This window comes from Cinclus cinclus, chromosome 33 (assembly GCF_963662255.1).
Source record: "Cinclus cinclus chromosome 33, bCinCin1.1, whole genome shotgun sequence".
NCBI classification, from domain to species: Eukaryota; Metazoa; Chordata; class Aves; order Passeriformes; family Cinclidae; genus Cinclus; species Cinclus cinclus.
Window position 1 is genome coordinate 2545467 of NC_085078.1, and position 17507 is coordinate 2562973.

The 17507-nt window shown below is 63.1% G+C and overlaps 3 protein-coding genes across 3 annotated transcripts; 2 read left to right on the top strand and 1 right to left on the bottom strand.

Annotated features, from left to right (window-relative positions):
* The first annotated feature begins 2640 nt into the window (after positions 1 to 2640).
* On the top strand, positions 2641 to 4565 carry TSR2 (TSR2 ribosome maturation factor). The gene is made up of 5 exons (XM_062512008.1): positions 2641 to 2793; positions 2964 to 3054; positions 3158 to 3249; positions 3815 to 3982; positions 4494 to 4565. The coding sequence occupies exons 1-5, from the start codon at positions 2641 to 2643 to the stop codon at positions 4563 to 4565; spliced, it is 576 nt and encodes a 191-aa protein (XP_062367992.1).
* A 455-nt stretch (positions 4566 to 5020) lies between these two features.
* On the top strand, positions 5021 to 8984 carry LOC134055694 (uncharacterized). The gene is made up of 10 exons (XM_062512144.1): positions 5021 to 5071; positions 5448 to 5532; positions 5930 to 6035; positions 6440 to 6606; positions 6793 to 6843; positions 7081 to 7163; positions 7452 to 7620; positions 7862 to 7971; positions 8230 to 8386; positions 8870 to 8984. The coding sequence occupies exons 1-10, from the start codon at positions 5043 to 5045 to the stop codon at positions 8963 to 8965; spliced, it is 1053 nt and encodes a 350-aa protein (XP_062368128.1). The 5' UTR covers positions 5021 to 5042; the 3' UTR covers positions 8966 to 8984.
* Positions 8985 to 9131: 147 nt separating this feature from the next.
* Positions 9132 to 17455, bottom strand: LOC134055555 (metabotropic glutamate receptor 6-like). Its single transcript, XM_062511958.1, has 10 exons — positions 17165 to 17455; positions 16010 to 16226; positions 15210 to 15345; positions 14378 to 14532; positions 13599 to 13760; positions 12726 to 12923; positions 12113 to 12249; positions 10928 to 11471; positions 10059 to 10450; positions 9132 to 9281 (listed from the first exon to the last, which is right to left on the bottom strand). Exons 1-10 carry the CDS (start codon positions 17438 to 17440, stop codon positions 9132 to 9134), a joined length of 2367 nt encoding a protein of 788 aa, XP_062367942.1. The 5' UTR covers positions 17441 to 17455.
* Between the last annotated feature and the right edge of the window lie 52 nt (positions 17456 to 17507).

A 17507-nucleotide genomic window follows, 5' to 3' on the forward strand; every position in this document is an offset into this window, starting at 1 on the left:
CACCATCCTCACCCTCATCCCAGGACCACCACTGCAACTCCCAAACCCCAGTATCATCATCATCATCATCATCATCATCATCATCCCCCAACTCCAGGGTCATCGTCCTCACCCCCAATTTCAGGGGTAACTTTGGGGGACAAAGTTTGGGGGAAATGATGGGATTTGGGGGGGCTGTGGGTGCAGAGGTGGGACAGGGGTCAACCGTGGAGATCGTGCTGAATTTGGGGTCTCAATTTGAGGGGCCAGGCAGGGAGTTCAGGATGAATTTTGGGGTGTCCCCCATCTTTGGGAGGGTCTCAAGGTGAGCTGAAAGGTTCATGGGTGGATTTGGGGGATTGTTGATATCAGAAAAACCTCAAGATGAGTTTGAGGGTCCAATCACAACTTTGGAAGGGCTTCAGCATCAATTTGGGGGGCCAGTCAAGGGGCTCATGATGAATTTTGGGGGTGTCTGAGTTTGGGAGAGCTTCAAGGTGTGCTCAAAGGACCAACTGTGAGATCCAAGGGAGGATTTTGGGGATCATTGATATCGGAAAAGCCTCAAGCTGAGTTTGAGGAGCTCTGCAAGAAGTTCAAAACCAACTTGAGAGACCAATCAAGGGGTTCATGACAAATTTCGGGGTGTCCCCATCTTCAGAAGAGCCCCAAGAAAACCCAACCCAGCTCCCACCACATTCCTCCCCATCCGACGGCCCTAAAGAATCCAAATTTCACCACCCACCCCAAAATTCACGAACACCCCCGCCCCAGCCTCCCCAAAACTCACCCCCCCGCCCCCCCCCGGCTCGGGGCTCACCTGCAGCTCACACCAGGCCACCTCCACCCAGGTGTCGGTGTCAAAACCTTTGAACACCGTCTTGAAGGCGCCTCGCCCCAGCTCGATGTCGAATTTGAGGAAGCGGCCACCGGGCGAGGTGGCCACGGCCTTCATCTCCGCCTCCTCCTCGCCTTCCTCGCCCCCGCCCACCCGGGGGTCGCCCCTCGGGCCGGGGTCGCCGCCGCGCTCGCCCCGCTCCTCCTCCTCCAGCACCTCCACGCTCTTTCGGAAGAAGCGTTTTGGGGGAGCGGGAGGGGACGCGGGAGTTTTGGGGTCCCCCAAGTCAGCGGCCATGGTTGTTCCCAACCCCCCCACCCAATACCACAACCCGAAAATTTTAGCGGGTGACCACCCCCCACCCCCGTCGCCCCCTCCCCAGCCGCAGCTGCACCTATGGATGGGTGGGGGGGTGGGGGGCGCGTGTGCCGGGGTGGTTTAGAGGGTCTGGGGGGGGGGGGGGTCACCTCGATTTTAGGGGTGTCCCCCCCCCTCGGGTGTCACCGGTGGTGGCCGCGTCACCCCCTCCCCCGCGGGGGGGAACCTGCCGGGGAGACAAAGAGACTTCGGTGGGGTGGGGGGGTAATCGGGGGAGGGGGCAGAGGAGGAGATAATCAATAAGGGCAGCGGGGTTAATTGGGGGGGTCCCCGAAATCTGGGGGGGGGTGGAAGCATCCCCCCGGCCCCCCCCCCCCGCACAGCGGCTGCTCTTCCTGCGGAGGAAGGACTTCCGGGGGCAGCCCCCCCCCCCCCAAAAAAAAGGATGCTACAGGTACGCCCTCCCCCAAGGATGCTGGAGGTACCCTCGCCCCCCCCCCCCCCCCCCGGCTGCTATAGGTACACACACCCCAAGGATGCCACAGGTATCTCAGACCCCGCTGTGGGGCCCCCTATGTATCCTATAGGGGCGGGCTGTGCCCAGTTCTGGCCCTATAGTCCCCCTGGACCACCATAGCACAGCCCCTATAGTGCCCCTCTCCTCCAGTTCCTCTGTGCCCCCTATAGCCCCCCCCGCCCCCTATATCCTATAGAGCCACTCCAGCCCCTAAACCTGCCCCATACCCCATAGAGCCCCCCAGCCCCTATAGCCCCCTTATACCCCACAGAGCCCCCCAGCCCCTGTAGCTCCGCCCATACCCCATAGAGCCCCCCAGCCCCTATAGCCCCTATAGATCCCCTAGAGCTTAACCACCTCCCTCCAGCCCCTGTGTGCCCTCCACCCCCTATAGTGCCCCATATCCCCCACGGCCACCTGTATCCCCATATTCACCCTGTACCCAATATCCCCCGGATCCCCCCTGTGCCCCATATCCTCCCTATCCCTCCTGTGCCCCCATATCCATCCTGTGCCCCATATCCCTCCTGTGCCCCCATATCCATCCTGTGCCCCATATCCCCCGTCTGTCCCGCAGCCCTCTGTGCCCCATATCCCCCCTGTAAGCACATATCCCCCTGTGCCCCAGATCCCCCACAGTTACCTGTGCCCCCATATCCCTGTGCCCCATATCTCCCATATCCCCCTGTGCCCCCATAACCCCCTGTGCCCCATATCCCCCATATCCCCCCTGTACCCCATATCCCCCATATCCCCCCGTACCCCATAATCCCCCTGTACCCCATATCCCCCCTGTACCCCATATCCCCCATATCCCCCCTGTACCCCAAATCTCCCATAGCCCCCCCCGTGACCCTCACGCCCCCTCCCTCACCCGTCACGTGACCACCGCCGCGCGGGGGCTGCCGGGAGCTGTAGTCCAGTTCCCCCTCCGGCTGAGGCCACGCCCCTCAGTCACGCCCCTCGCCACGCCCCCTCCTGTCCATCGATGACTCGGGAGCGCTCGGTGCCTTTCGCTCGCGGGTTCGGCGCTCGACCCCGCGGTCTGCGCAGCGCCGGCATGGCGACCCCCGGGCTGGAGGCGCGGGCACTGTTCGCGGAGGGGGTGCGGGCAGTGCTGGGGGGGTGGGCGGCGCTGCAGGTGAGGAGGACACCTCGGGACACCTTGGGATGGTACTGGGGACAGCGGCGAGCTGTGCTGGGGAGGTGGGCGCCGCTGCAGATGAGTGGGGGGCAGCGTGAGGGAGCTCTGGGGGGCATTTGGGGACAGCGCGGGGTGTCCCCATGTCCCCCCCCGGGGTGTCCCCACAGCTGGCCGTGGCGCAGGGTTTCGGGGGGCCGCAGGGTGCCGAAAAGGCCGCGTGGCTCAGCTCGGCGCTGCTCGACTTCTTCACCCAGAACGGTGCGTGCTGCCCCTCCCCCCACCCCGGGGGAAGGGAGGGTCCGGGAAGGGGGAGGGGCAGGGGTGACATCCCCCCCCCCCTCCATCCCCTTCCCTCCCCCAGCTGACCTGGAGCAGGAGGAGGTGGAGGATTTCTTGGCCGAGGTGATGGACAACGAGTTCGACACGGTGGTGGAGGATGGCAGCCTGCAGCAGGTGGGCTCCCAGTATGGACCAGTGTGCTCCCAGCAGCTGGCCAACCTCCCCCAGTCACTCCCTGTACGGCCCAGTTTGTCCTCAGGCTCCTCTCAGCATCTTCTAGTGGCCTTTGTCTCCTCCTGGTACGCTTGGTTCCTTCCCAGGTGCTTCCAGTAGCTCCCAGTATAAACCAGTATGGACAAGGATGTTCCCAGCAGCAGCCCCCAGTCACTCCCAGTTCATCCCATTTCATCCTCAGGCTCTTACCACCATCCCTCAGTGCTCCCAGTACCTCCCAGTATGGACCAGTCTGTTGTCAGTACTCTTTCACTCCTCCCAGTACATCCCAGTCCCACACATCACCCCTCAGCATCCCCCAGACCCATCCCAATATGTCCCAGTGATCTTTTAACTTCATCCCAGGCCCATCCCAGTGCCACACATCACCCCCCAGACCCATCCCAGTGCTCTATTGCTTCCTCCCAGTACATCCCAACCCCACACATCACCCCTCAGCACCTGTAAGATCCATCCCAGTACATCCCAGTCACCTCCCAGTCCATCTTGATGTCCCCCCGTGCAGGTGAGCCGTGAGCTGGTGACACTTTTTGCCCGGGCACGGGGTGGGGATGTGGGGGGTGTGGGGGCGGCCCTGGGGGCTCTGGCTCGCCGTGGCCCCGCCCTGGCCGCCGCCCTGGCCAGCGCCCGCCCGGGGGGAGACCCCCACAGCCCCCCTGGGACCCCCCCCGCAGCCCCCCGCAGCCCCCCAGAGCCAGGGGGGCAGGAGGAAGAGGAGGAGGAGGAGAGCGGCAAGGAGGAAGAGGAGGAGGTGAGGGGTTGATGTCACTGGGATGACATCATGGGAGCTGTCATTGTTTGGGGGGCTGTCAGATTGGGAGGGTGCTGATGATGTCATCAGAGGGGGTGGGGATGTGGTGATGACATCGTGGGGTGTAACCCTGGGGGAATACTGATGATGTCATTAAATTGGGGAAGGGGTGGTAACTCCCCAGGACCCCCAAATGAGGGGGGACTAGGGGGTGATGTCATCATTCCTGATGATGTCATTCAATCCTGATGATGTCATCAAATAGGGGAGATGGGGAAGCTGGGGTAGGGGTGGGGCAGTGATGGTGTCACCAAATTTAGGGAGTGGGCCCGTATGAGGGAAGGGGAGGGACACTGATGATGTCACCAAGGGGGTGTATGTGACACTGATGACATCACAGTGATGACGTCATTATCGTCACCCACCCCTCCAGGCGATGGAGTGCGGGTCACCCCCACCCCCCTCGGACGGCTGGACCGTGGTGCAGCGGCGGCGGCGGCCATGATGGGGGGAGGGGTGTCCTGTGTATCCCCCCCAGCTTGGGGGACACCCCTCCCCCACCCTGCTCCCCAAACTGGGGGGGGGGGGGGAAATAAAGGCCCCTCCCCCCATGGGGGTGTGGGAAGAGACGTCGTGTGATTATTGAAGAGAGAGGCCATTTAGAGAGCCCTGAGCCCCCCGTGCGAACCCAAAGCTCCCTCCCAGTATAACCCAGTCCCTCCCAGCGCTCCCCGCTCGGCCCCGCTGAAGGCTCCATAACGGCGGGAGGTGTGGCCTCCTCACCGCGCGTTGTGATTGGCTGCCATTCCACATGGGTTAACGCCCTTCTCCCTGCTAACGCGGTGATTGGTTGGCGGGCGAGCGGCGATTGGTCAGCTAGACTAAAAAAAAAAAAAAAAAAAAAAGGTGGGCGCCGGCGTTGATTGGTCACCGCAGCTCGGGTGGGCGGGGCGAGGCGGGAGAGCGGGAAGACGCGGTGGCGATGGCGGCGCGGCTGGAGCGCGCCGGGGGGTGAGAGACCTCCCCCCACCCAGAGGGGACCCCTGAGGGCTGCCCGGCCGCCATCTTGGACCGGGAGGGCCCCCACGATCCTACGGCGACCCTGGCGGCTTCTCTGGGTCCTGAGTGACGCTCAGCCCCATACGGAGAGCTGCGGTGTCTCCGTGCCCTCAGGACTCCGGGGAGGGAGGGTCCTCAAAGGGGTCTCCTCATCCCAATGGGGGTCCCCGGTTCTTGGGGAGGGTGTCGCGTCCTTATGGGTTCTTCCCTGCCTGTCTCCGTGTCCCCACTCGTGTCACTGTGGGGTATCGGGGGGGATCTCCTCGTTCATGGAGGTGTCTGGAGGGTGTCCCCCCATCCCCACCCGTGTCCCCACGCGTGTCCCCAGGGCGCTGGCAGCGCTTGAGGCCGCCCTGGCCTTGGAGGAGGAGGAGAGTGATGTCGCCACCCTGGTCCTGGTGGAGCATCAAATGGTGAGTCGCGAAATCTGCCCCACAGCACTTCAAAATAGACTTCTGCAGCACCCGCGTGTTCCCCATAGCTGTCCTTGCTCTTTCCATTTGCCCCCCAACTCTCTCACCTCCCCCCTAAAATTACTTCTGACCCCCCCCCCCCAAATTTCTCACAGCCTCCCTGTCTGGCCTTAATTCTTTTAGTGACTTTCATATTTATCTCCTAAACCTTCCTGACTGCCCTGTTTTGTCATCTTCTCTGGCCCCATATTTTCCTCAAAAAAAGCCCCCTCCTTTCTCCCCCAGTTCTCACCTTCACACCCTTTTTTCCCCCACACCTCTAACACCTGCTCTGTGACCTCCCCAGAAACCCTAGGCACCCCAGATCTCCCCCTGACACCCCAAACCTTTCCCGCAGGATACCCGTCGGAAGCAGAAGCTGCTCCTGTCCCAGCTCCGGGTGCTGAAGCTGCTCCTGGGGGTCATCGAGAACCCGGGGCTGCCCCTGGCCCCCACCAACCTGCGTGAGCCCCCCAAAACCCCCTACCTCCCAAAATGAACCCCAAAACCCCCTGACCCTCAAAACGAACCCTGAAATCCTCTCACCTCCTAAACCCCTGGGCTGACCCTTGAACCCCTTGATGCTCCTGTGTCTATTTGGGGTTGTCCCTAGGTCTGGTTTGGGGCAGGGGTTTGGGGGTTCCTGGGTCCAGTATGGGGGGTTCCTGGGACCCCTTTGTGGGTTCCTGGGTCTCTTTGGGGATGGAGCTGATGGGGTATTTGGGGAATCCAATACATCTGAGTCCCCTTTAGGTATTCCTGGGTCCAGTTTGGGAGTTCCTGGTTTCCCTTTGGGAGGGATTGATGATTCCCTGGTCCCTTTTGGGGTGCCCCTCGTTTTGGGGGGCTGACGTGGGGCTCCCCCCAGGTGAGGCGGCGGCGCAGGCGCGGCAGCGCTGGCGGGAGCTGAAGGTGAAGTACGGGGAGACCCTGGGGGTCCTGGGGGAGGCCGTGCCCCCCGCCCTGGCCCAGCTGCACCGGGGCCAGCAGCTGCTGCAGCGCGGGAGGACGGCCCTGGGGACACGGCTGCAACAGGTACGGGGGTCCCGGGGGTGGGGGGCTGGGGGCACAGTGGGGGTGGCGGGGTGTCCTGTGGGTCCTGGGGTGTCCCAGGGGTGCTGGGGGGGTCAGCGTTGGTGCTGGGTGGTCCGTGTGGGTCCTGGGGGTGCTGGGGGCACAGTGTGGGTCTGGGGGCTCCCATGGGTGCTGTCTCTCCCCCAGCAAGAAGAGCTGAAGGTGAAGGTGCGCAAGGCCACAGAGAGACGAGACCAGGTGAGACTGGGGGCACACCCTTTGGTGTCCCCTTGCCCTGTGGGTGCCCCTGCTGGATCCCCCTCACCTTGGGGTGCCCCTCCCCACGGTGGGGGTCCATTTGAGGGTTCCCTGCCATTTCGGGTCTGAGCTCCTTCTCTCCACGTTGGGATCCCCCCAGTTTGGGGTCTTTTTTCACCCAAAATTTGCGGTCTTTCTGCCCCCATTTTGGGGTCTCGTTCTTCCCCCTCCCCCCAGCTGCTCCAGCGGGTTCAGGAGCGGCGCCTGCAGCGGCTCCACCGACAGGAGGTGCTGCAGGGACTACGGGAGACAGCGGCCAGGTGAGGGGACAGGGGAGGGGGTCACAGGTGAGGAGGGTCAGGTGTGGGGTCCAGGGGTCCCTGGGATTTGGGGTGGGGGTCCAGGGGTCCTGAGAGAGACCCAGAAGTTCAGGGGAACTTCCAGGGCAGGGGTATGGCCAGGGAGACTCAGTGGGAGTCCAGGTGAGGCTCCTGCGATTTTGGGGACAGTGTCAAGAGAGGGGCGGGGGGGCGAGTTCCCTGAATGTCCCCACATTTTTTGGGGGGTGGTCGTGTGCCCCCCTACCCATGGATTATCATTTGCCACAGGGTGGAGGCCTCGTGCCAGCTGTACCAGGCCCTGGCGGGGGTCCAGGTGCTGCCCCCCTCCCCAGGGACCCCTGAGCTGGAGCTGGAGCTGGGACCCCCTCCTGGCTCCTCCTATTCCCTGCCCCCCCTTCACCTGTGCCTCACCCCTAGTGGGGGGGTCCGACTGCAGGTGAGGGGCTTGGGGAGATTTTGGGGGGTTAGGGGAGAATTGGGGGTTTGGGTGGGGGAATTGGGGGCTGAGGGGTCACTGGGAGGGGTGGGGGAGTTTTGGGGAAACACTTAGAGAGCTGCAGAGGTGGAAATTTTTGGGGGTTTGGGAAGGTTGTGAGGTTGCACTTCATCTGGGGGTGGCTGGGGGGTTCTGGGTGGTTTTGGGTTCTCACCACTCCCCTCTTCCCCCCCCCCCCCAGAATCCCCCCCTGGGGCTGCCCCCTCCCCTGGGCCCGGGGCTGCTGGAGCTGCAGCAGCGCTGCTGGGAGGGCTGGAACCTCTGGGCAGAGGTGACACACCTGAGGAACAGGTGAGGGGGGCTGGGGGGGGTCTTTGAGGGAGGTTGGGGGGTCTTTGGGGCAGGTGTGAAGGGTCAGGGGATAATTGGGAGGGGTTAATTTGGGAGGTTAATTGGTGGGGGGGCTGTAGGAGAGGTTGGGGAGGGGTCTTTGGGGCAGCCCTGGGGGTGGGGGGGGGGTTGGGTTAATTAATGGGGTTGTGGCTTAATTGGGGTGGAGCTGGGGGTTAATTGGGGGGCTCACCCCAATACCCTGGTGACCCCCCCCAGGTTTGCCCTGGACTGGCAGCCAGAGCTGGGACTCCTGCAGGTCCTGGGGGGTCCCCGAGGTGCCCAAATCCTCTGGACACTGGAGCTGGAGCCGGGGTACCCCCAGAGTGGGGGGGTGCGACTGCTGCCACCCCCCAAGGGGGCCCCCCCAATCCCTGTGAGTGCTTTGGGGGTGTCCTGGGGGAGCTTGGGGGGTCTGAGGGGCAGGTTTAGGGATCCGGGGGCAATTTGAGGGTCCCTGGGGGGGGGGGGGGGGGTTGGAGGGGTCTGAGGGCAAATTTTGACGGGGGGGTGGTCCTCAGAAGCAATGGGGGATGCCTGAGGATGGTTTGGGGGTCCTGGGAGACACCTGGGGTCCCTGAGGGCATTTTTGGGGTTCTCAGGGACACTGGGAGGTTGTGGGGGGTAGTTTTGGGGTCACTTGGGGGTCCTGAGGGTAATTTGGGGAGGGGTCCCCAAAGCACCTGAGGATGGTTTTGGGGTCCTGGGGGCGTCTGAGGGCAATTTAGGGGAGTCCCAGAGGCACTTGGGCATCCCAGGGATGGTTTTAGGGTTCTTTAGGGTGGGTTTGGGGGGTCTCCCAAGGGGGCTCAGGGGGGTTCCAGCAGTGAGCCCCCCCCAAACCTTTTTTCCTCCATAGGCACCCCCAGACCCCCCCACTCTAACACGGTGGCTGGAGCTGCTGGTGGAGGGGTCCCTGAGGGATGGGGGATCCCCCTCTATCCCCCCCCCATAAAAAAAACCCCACTGCCCCCCAATAAAACCACGGCCACCCCTTCTCCAGCTCTGACTCATTCCCCCCCCCCCCAAAAAAAATAAACTATTTCAGGGGGTTTGCGGGAGCAGCTTTATTGTGGGGAGGGGGCTCTGGGGGGGTTTGGGGTGCCGGGGGTCCCCCAACCCTACGGGGGGGGGTCAGCACGGGGCCGTTTGGGCTGGTTGCGCTCGGGGTGCAGCAGGATCACGTAAACCTTGGGAGCGTAGAGGAGCCCCAGAGGCACCGAGGCCGACAGGGACATGGACACGGTCAGCGTGGCTGTCTGCACGTGCACCTGCACCCCAAAAACGGGACCCCAAAATCCTACTGATCCCAAAAACGGGACCCCAAAATCCTACTGATCCCAAAAACAGTACTACAAAATGTTACTGACCCTAAAAATGGTACCACACACTCCTACTGACCCCACAAAGCACTGGACCCAAAAAATGGGACCCCAAAATCCTACTGACCCCAAAATTCCACTGACCCCAAAAATGGTGCCCCACAATCCTACTGATCCCAAAAATGGTACCCCAAAATCCTACTGACTCCAAAATCCTACTGACCCCGAAAACGGTACCCCAAAATCCTACTGACCCCCAAAACTGGGGAACCCCAACCTCCTTCATCCCAAAACCCTATTGACCCCATAAATGAACACTCCTGAATCCCACTGATGCCTAAATCCCACTGACCCCAAAACAGGGACCCTCTCAAATACCCCTGCAGACCCCCTAGGTGCCCACAGGGGACCCCCAAATACCCCCAGGGACCCCCAAAAATCACCCCAAATCCCCCTCCTCACCCTTTTGGCCAAATGGGTGGCACCAAAGATGGGTCCGAAAGCAAACCTCAACACGTGTGCCAACAGCGAGCCCCCAGATACCCCCAGGAACCCCCAAATATCCCCAAAGACCCCCAGATATCCCCAGGGTCCCCCCAAATCCCCCTCCTCACCCTCTGCCAACTCAGTAGTACCAAAGAAGGTGGGTCCAAAAGCAAACCACACCATTTGTGCCCACACTGTTCCCCCAAATACCCCCAGGGTCCCCAAAATCCCCCTCCTCACCCTCTCTGCCGACTGGGCGGCGCCGAAGAAGATGGGTCCGAAGGCGAGCCACACCACGCAGGTCGTGTACATGGCGAAGCCGATGGGCTTGGCCTCGTTGAAGGTCTCGGGGACGCCGCGCGCTTTGACGGCGTACACGGTGCAGGTGAGCATGAGCAGCAGGGCGTAGGCCAGGCAGGCCAGCGTGGCCCCCTCGGCCATGTCGCAGCGCAGGACCCCCCGTGCCGCCTCAGGGTCGGGGGTCCGGCCCATCTCGTAGTCGATGAGGGCGTGGGGTGGCCGGACCAGTAGCCAAGTGGCCGCGGCTACAAGCTGCAGCCCGCTGAGGGTGAAGGTGATGACCAGTTGGGATGTGGGGCTGATGAAGCGTGGCGGTGTCACCGAGCGCTTCCCTGTGGGGTATGGAGGGTTACGGGGGTGCTGCTGGCACCCCAAGAACTCGCCTGGCCTGAAGGGGTGGGGGTCGGGGCACCCCCTGTGCTTCGGGATGATCTGGAAGCCCAAAATCTTTGGAGCTCTAGGAAGTCGCGTCCCTTGGGGATGTGGGTGGTCACGGTGAGGAGCACGGGGCCGTGGGGGTCCTGTCCCATGTCCCTCATGGAGCCCCTCACTCCAGGCTCCCAACCCCACCCAGTGCCCCTCACCCAGAGCCCCTCACCGTCCTCCCACTCCTGGTGCTCCCCGTGCCCCTCACCTGCTCAAAGATGTGGCAGTGCCGTTGGTCTTGGTGACCAGCGTGGCACAGGTGAGACCCCAGCCCCTCATCCTGTGTCCCCCATCCCCTCCTGTGCACCCCGTGCCACCCGTCCCCTCACCCCGAGCCCCCATCCCCTCACCCGACCCCTCGCCCCTCGCCCCCAGCCCCTCACCCTGCTCAAAGATGCGGTAGATGCGGTTGGTTTTGGTCAGCAGCGCGGCGTAGGTCAGGCTCATGCCCATGCCCAGGAAGAGTCTCCGCAGGGCACAGACCCCCACACCGGGCTCGGCCACCATGAGGAAGGTGATGGCGTACACCAGGGCGATTCCGGCCAGCAGGACGTAACTCAACTCGCGCCCCGACGCTTTGACGATCGGAGTCTCGTGGTGCCGCACGAAAGTGGCCAGCACGAAAGCGGTGGCCATGAGCCCCAGGGTAGCCAGGGCCAGCGGGACGGCGGCGCAGGGGTCGCCCCAGCGGAGGCGCAGCACAGGTGTGGGGCGGCAGGCGGTGCGGTTGGGCGTGGGGCGCAGGTGAGGGGCGCAGGGCAGGCAGGTGAGCAGGTCAGCCCGGTACTGGTAGCCCCCGCAGAGCTCGCAGTGCCAGCAGCACGGCACCCCCTTCACCGGCTTCTTGCGCTCGCCGGGACCGCAGGGCAAGCTGCACACCGAGGGTGGTGGTGATGAGGAGTTGGAGCCCCAGGCCATGGCGTCCTCCTGGTGGGGATACAGTCAGGGACACCCCAAATCCCCCATGCACACCCCAAATCCCCCATGCACACCCCAAATCCCCCATGGACACCCCTGCACAGGGCAGGCTGCACACCGAGGGCGGTGGCGATGAGGAGTTGGAGCCCCAGGCCATGGCGTCCTCCTGGTGGGACAGTGAGGGATCCTTCCATGGATCCCAAAAATCCCCCATGGACACCCCAAATCTCCTCAGGGACACTGCAATCACCTCCATGGACATCTTAAACACCCCCATGGATCCCCCAGATCCTCCATGGACACCTCAAACCCTGCATGGACACCCAAAACACCTCCATGGACGCCCCAAAAAGCCAATGGAAAACCCAAACACCCCCATGGGCACCCCATGGATCCCTCAGACCCTCCATGGGAACCCCAAACACCCCCAGGGACCCCCCAAACCTCCTCAGGGGCACCCCAGACCCTCCATGGACACCCAAAACACGCCCAGGGACCCCCCCCCCCCAAGCCCACCATGAACACCCCCCTCAGGGTGAACAGGCCATCCCCCACCCAGTGCTCCCCAGTTGGTCAATGGGATCCCCCCAGTTGACCTGGGGGGCACCCATGGGGGGCACCCCTGGGGTCTGGGGGGGTCCCAGACCCACCTGCAGGTGCAGCCCCTGCACCCACTGCCCCACAGCCCGGTAGGCGCCGGTGCCGTTGCCCCCCTGGAACTGGAAGATGTCGTAGCGCCCGGGGGCATCCCCGTTCTCGTTGAAGGACACCGGCGTCCCCGCGCTGCCTGCGCACCAGTATAAACCAGTATAAACCAGTAACCACAGGTGTAGGTCAGGAACACCCCCCCAGTCCCAGCGTGGCCTTGCTACAGGGCAAACCAATGCTCCCAGTATGGGAGCCAGTGGTCCTGTCCCCCTCCCACTGTCCCCCAATATGGCCCAGTATGGTCTCCAGTGTTCCCATCCTGCTCCCAGTTCCCCCCCAGTACATCCCAGTGGTTCCCACTGTGGTCTCCAGTGCCCCCAGGTCCCTCCCAGTGCCCTCCCTCCCATATCCCAGTCCTCTCCCAGTACTCCCAGTGCCTCCCATACCCCAGTACTCTCCCAGTGCCCCCCATCCCATATCCCAGCACTCTCCCAGTGCCCCCAGTGCCTCTCCCCATATTCCAATGCCCCCAGCTCTCTCCTATATCCCAGGTCCCCCCAGTGCCCGCAGTGTGCTCCTCCCCATATCCCAGCACTCTCCCAGTGCCCCCAGTACCGTTGAAGGCCACCCTGCGGATGTGGGTGAGCAGGCGGCGCCCATCGGGGGGGTCCATGTGGGCACAGAGCCCCCCTCCGGGGCAGGCCTCGCCCAGCATGGAGTGCAGCCCGTGGGCCATGGCCAGCACAGCGTCGATGACAAACTGCACCTTCCCCTCCTGCTCGTAGGGAGAGTCCCGCCCGATGCGCTCCCTGCCTGGGGGACCCCAAATGGGCACCCTAAATCCTCCACGGGCACCCTAAATCCTCCACGGGCACCCCAAACCCACCATGGGAACCCTAAATGCCACAGGGACAACCCACCTTCCCCTCCTGCTCGTAGGGAGGGTCCTGCCCAATGCATTCCCTGCCTGGGGGGTTTGGGATCACAAATGGGCACCCTAAATCCTCCACGGGCACCCTAAATCCTGCACAGGCACCCTAAATCCTCCATGGACACCCCAAACTCTCTATGGGGTCTCTCTGTGGGATCCCTTTGGGTCTCAATTGGGTCTCTATGGGGCTCTATGGGGTCCCTGTGGAGTCTCTATGGGGTACCTATGGGGTGTCTATGGGGTCCCCATAGGGTCTAACTGTGGGATCACTGTAGGATCCCTATGGGGTCTCTATGGGTCTCTATGGGGTGTGTACCTGTGCACTTGTGCACGGGGGCCCCTATGAAATCTCTATGGGGTCTCTCTGTATGATCCCTACAGGGTCTCTATGGCGTCCCTATGGGGGTCTCTGTGGGTCCCTATGGGGTCTCTCTGTAGGATCCCTTTGGGGTCCCTATGGGCTCTCTGTGGGTCCCTATGGGGTCTCTCTGTAGGATCCCTTTGGGGTCCCTACGGGGTCCCTACGGGGTCTCTGTGGGTCCCTATGGGGTCGGTACCTGTGCACTTGCGCACGGGCACACCCGGGGCCCCCGCGGGGTCTCCGTGGGGCGCGGTGCCGTGGGGCAGCCGGCAGTTGAAATCGTCCTCCCAGAACTCGTGGAACCAGAGGTTGCGGCGATTGTTCTCCAGAGAGCGCGACGTGAAGTATTCGTCAAAACCTGGGGACCCCAAGGGGTCAGGGGGGACCCCACGGGGTGTCGGGGGACCCCACAGCGCCGTGGGGGACACCACAGGATCGTGGGGGTCCTGCAGAATCCTGGAGTGTCCCATGAGCCCCCCAGAGCCCCCCCAAACCCCCCAGGTCTCCCCAAAGCCCCCTCAGAGCCTCTCCGGAGCCTCCCAGAGGCCTCCCAGTGATTTCCAGTTTCCCCTAGCCCCTTCCAGTTTGCCCCAGTCCCTCCTAGTTAGCCCCCAGTGCCTCTGAGTCTATCCCAGTAGCCCCCCAACCCATCCCAGTGCCCTCCCTGCCCCTCCCAGTGCCCCCCAGTACTCCTATGTCCCTCTCAGTGCCTCCCCAGTGTCCCCAGTCTCTCCCAGTTGCTCCCAGTGTCTCTCCCTGTGCCCCTCCAGTCTCTCCCAGTGCCCCCCAGTACCCCTCTAGTGCCCCCCCCAGTGCTCCCAGTCCTTCCCAATGCCCCCGTGTCCCTCCCAGTGCTCCCAGTCCATCCCAGTGTCCCCCAGTGCCCCCTCCCAATCCCCCCCAGTCACTCCCAGTCTCCCTCCCAGTGCTTCCAGTCCCTCCCAGTGTCCCTCCCAGTTCCTCCCAGTGGCTCACCGGGCACCGAGGCGCGTTTGGGCAGGATGGTGATGGCCCCGTGCGCCGCCTCCTCCAGGCCCTGCACCGGCGCCATCTTGGCCCCCCAACTGTCCGAGCCCACCCACGAGAAGTGGCCCGAGAGGTTGGCCAGCGTGGCAGCCTCCAGCACCCGCCTGTGGGGGCAAACTGGGATGGACTGGGGGCTACTGGGACGGACTGGGGGCTACTGGGATGGACTCCAGCACCTGCCTGTGGGGACATGGTGCTGGGGCCACTGGGCAAACTGGGATGGACTGAGGGCTACTGGGATAGATTGGGGAGGCTGGAGACTGCTGGGGGCTGCTGGGATGGACCATGGAGGCTACTGGGAGGGGATGTGGATGGACTGAAAGGACTGGGAGCCTAAAATCAGGGACTGTGAAGCCACTGGGTTGGACTGGGGAGCTACTGGGAGGGGACTGGGATGAACTCCAATGGGCTGAGGAGCACTGGGAAGGGACCGGGGCAGGACTGGTGTGCACTGGTGTGCACTGGTGTATACTGGGGTGTACTGGTGTGTACCTGTGTGTACCGGTGTGTACTGGTGTGCACTGGTGTGCACTGGTGTATACTGGGGTGTACTGGTGTGTACCTGTGTGTACCGGTGTGTACCGGTGCGCACCGATGTGTACTGATGTGTACCGGTATGTACAGATGTGTACTGGTGTGTACTGGTGTGCACCGGTGTGTACTGGTGTACATTGGTGCGTACTGGTGTGTACTGGTGCGCACTGGTGTGTACTGGCGCGCACTGGTGTGTACTGATGTGTACTGGTGCGCACTGGTCCGTACTGGTGCGCACTGGTCTCACCGGATGTCGTCCTCGTTGGCGAAGAGCACGACCCCGCGCGCGGTCGACGTCTCCATCAGGCGCCCGATGACCTTGGCGAACTCGCCCGGCTTTGGCTCCCGCGGGATCTTGATGGACTGGGCGATGCACAGTCCCCCTGCACCAGTACGGACCAGTACGGACCAGTACGGACCAGTACGGACCAGTACGGGCTGATATGGACCAGTCTGGGCCGATTCCACCCTCCCTGGCCAGGCTCAGTCACTGGGTAGAAGCTCCCCCAACCTTGCAGAGCTCCCCCTCCCAGTACATCCCAGTATGGCCCAGTGCCCCTTCCAGTATAACCCAGTGCCCCTCCCTGTATAACCCAGTGCCCTCCCAGTGCTCCCAGTGCCCCTCCCTGTATAACCCAGTGCCACTCCCAGAACAACCCAGTGGCTCATCCAGTGGCTCTCCCAATACAACCCAGTACAACCCAGTACAGCCCAATATAACCCAGTACTCACAGAACAACCCAGTACAACCCAATACAACCCACATCAATCCATTACAGCGCAGTGTAACCCAGTACAACCCAGTATAACCCAGTACAGCCCAATATAACTCAATACAACCCAGTACAACCCAATTCAGCCCAGTATAACCCAATACAACCCAGTATAACCCCATACAACCCAGTAAAACCCAATTCAGCCCAGTAAAACCCAATACAACCCAATACAACCCAGTACAACCCAGTACTCCCACTATAACCCAATATATCCCAGTACAACCCAGTACTCTCAGCACTCCCAGTAAAACCCAGTACAACCAGTGCTCACCAGCCTCGCGGGAGCTCTGCACGAAGGCCTCGACGCCGCTCTCGCCGTAGTTGCCCTCCGAGGCCAGCGTGCTGACGTAGCTCCAGCCCAGCGCCCGCACCACGGCCACCATGGCCTGAGCCTGGTACGAGTCCGGCGGCACCACCCGCGAGAAGAACTCGTAACGCCCGGGGTCCGACAGCTCGGGGGCCGTGGAGGCGTAGCTGATCTGGGGGATCTGGGACACAGGGGACGTGTCAGGGACACTGGGGATGTGAGGGCACTGGGGGCACTGGGGACACTGGGGACACTGGGGACATTGGGGACACTGGGGACACTGGGGACACTGGGGACACTGGGGACATTGGGGACACTGGGGACATTGGGGACACTGGGGACATTGGGGCCATGGAGGCGTAGCTGATCTGGGGGATCTGGGACACAGGGGACGTGTCAGGGACATTGGGGACATGCAGGGGGAGACCCAGGAGGCACCCAGGGCACCTGGCACTGTGGGACTCCCCCTCCCTGTCCCTGTCCCTGTCCCTAATCCCCCCTAATCCCCCTGGGCCATTTGCTGCCGTCCCAGGGGATTGTGGGTAACACCCAGGGGGGAGGGAGGAAGGTTCTGGAAGGGAGCTGGGTGGGGGGGGTGGGCAGAGGGTGACCAGGTGTCCAGGCCCCCCCTCACAGGGGACACCATGAGGACACTGGGGACAGTGCTGTCCCATGTCCTCTCAGTGTCCCCCCACCAAAACAGCCCCATGTTCCCCCAAACATCCCCAACACCCCCCAATGTCCCCAGCACCCCTCCCAAATGTCCCCAACACCCCCAGTGACCACAAAGAGCCACTGGATGTTGGCCACCATGATGGCCACGGAGCTAGCAAGGCACCAATGCCCCTCCGTGTCCCCTCCATGTCCCCCATACCCAACGTCCCTCCATGTCCCCAGTGTCTCTCCATGTCCCCGGTGTCTCTCCATGTCCCCGGTGTCCCTCCATGTCCCCCAAATCCCCCCAACCCACCACAAAGAGCCACAGCACATTGACCACCATGATGGACACGGAGCCGGCAGAGGTACCGATGTCCCTCCACGTCCCCAGTGTCCCTCCATGTCCCCAGCGTCCCTCCACGTCCCCAGCGTCCCCACCACCCCCAAACCCCCCCAGCTCACCGCGAACAGCCGCAGCACGTTGGCCACCATGATGGACACGGAGCTGGCGGACGCCCCGATGACCCCGACCAAGCGCTCGGGCGGCGGCCGGCGCGGGGCCGACCCGTCGGGGCAGCTGCCCTCTCCCCCCTCGGGGGGCAGGAGGCTGCGCACGAAGCTCAGCGCCTGCTCCAGGGCGTAGGTGTCCCTGGAGCAGGTGTCCAGGATTCGGGCGCCCAGCGTCAGGTTGGGCAGCACGCGCGGGTCGCCGTTGACGCGGTCCAGCGCATACAGCATGGCCTCCAGCCGGTGGATGCCCTTCTCCTTCTTGACCGGCCCGCAGGGCACGCCGGCGGGGCCGCGG

Excerpts from the sequence above, each read along its gene's own strand:
- TSR2 (XM_062512008.1), top strand. The coding sequence starts at position 2,641 with ATGACTCGGGAGCGCTCGGTGCCTTTCGCTCGCGGGTTCGGCGCTCGA. Across the intron at positions 2,794-2,963 it reads GGGGGTGGGCGGCGCTGCAG|CTGGCCGTGGCGCAGGGTTT; the intron begins GTGAGGAGGACA and ends GTGTCCCCACAG. Across the intron at positions 3,250-3,814 it reads AGGATGGCAGCCTGCAGCAG|GTGAGCCGTGAGCTGGTGAC; the intron begins GTGGGCTCCCAG and ends CCCCCCGTGCAG.
- LOC134055694 (XM_062512144.1), top strand. The coding sequence starts at position 5,043 with ATGGCGGCGCGGCTGGAGCGCGCCGGGGG. Across the intron at positions 6,844-7,080 it reads CCACAGAGAGACGAGACCAG|CTGCTCCAGCGGGTTCAGGA; the intron begins GTGAGACTGGGG and ends CCCTCCCCCCAG. Across the intron at positions 8,387-8,869 it reads AGGGGGCCCCCCCAATCCCT|GCACCCCCAGACCCCCCCAC; the intron begins GTGAGTGCTTTG and ends TTTCCTCCATAG.
- LOC134055555 (XM_062511958.1), bottom strand. The coding sequence starts at position 17,440 with ATGCTGTATGCGCTGGACCGCGTCAACGGCGACCCGCGCGTGCTGCCC. Across the intron at positions 16,227-17,164 it reads ACGTGCTGCGGCTGTTCGCG|ATCCCCCAGATCAGCTACGC; the intron begins GTGAGCTGGGGG and ends CCTGTGTCCCAG. Across the intron at positions 13,761-14,377 it reads CAAACGCGCCTCGGTGCCCG|GTTTTGACGAATACTTCACG; the intron begins GTGAGCCACTGG and ends TGGGGTCCCCAG.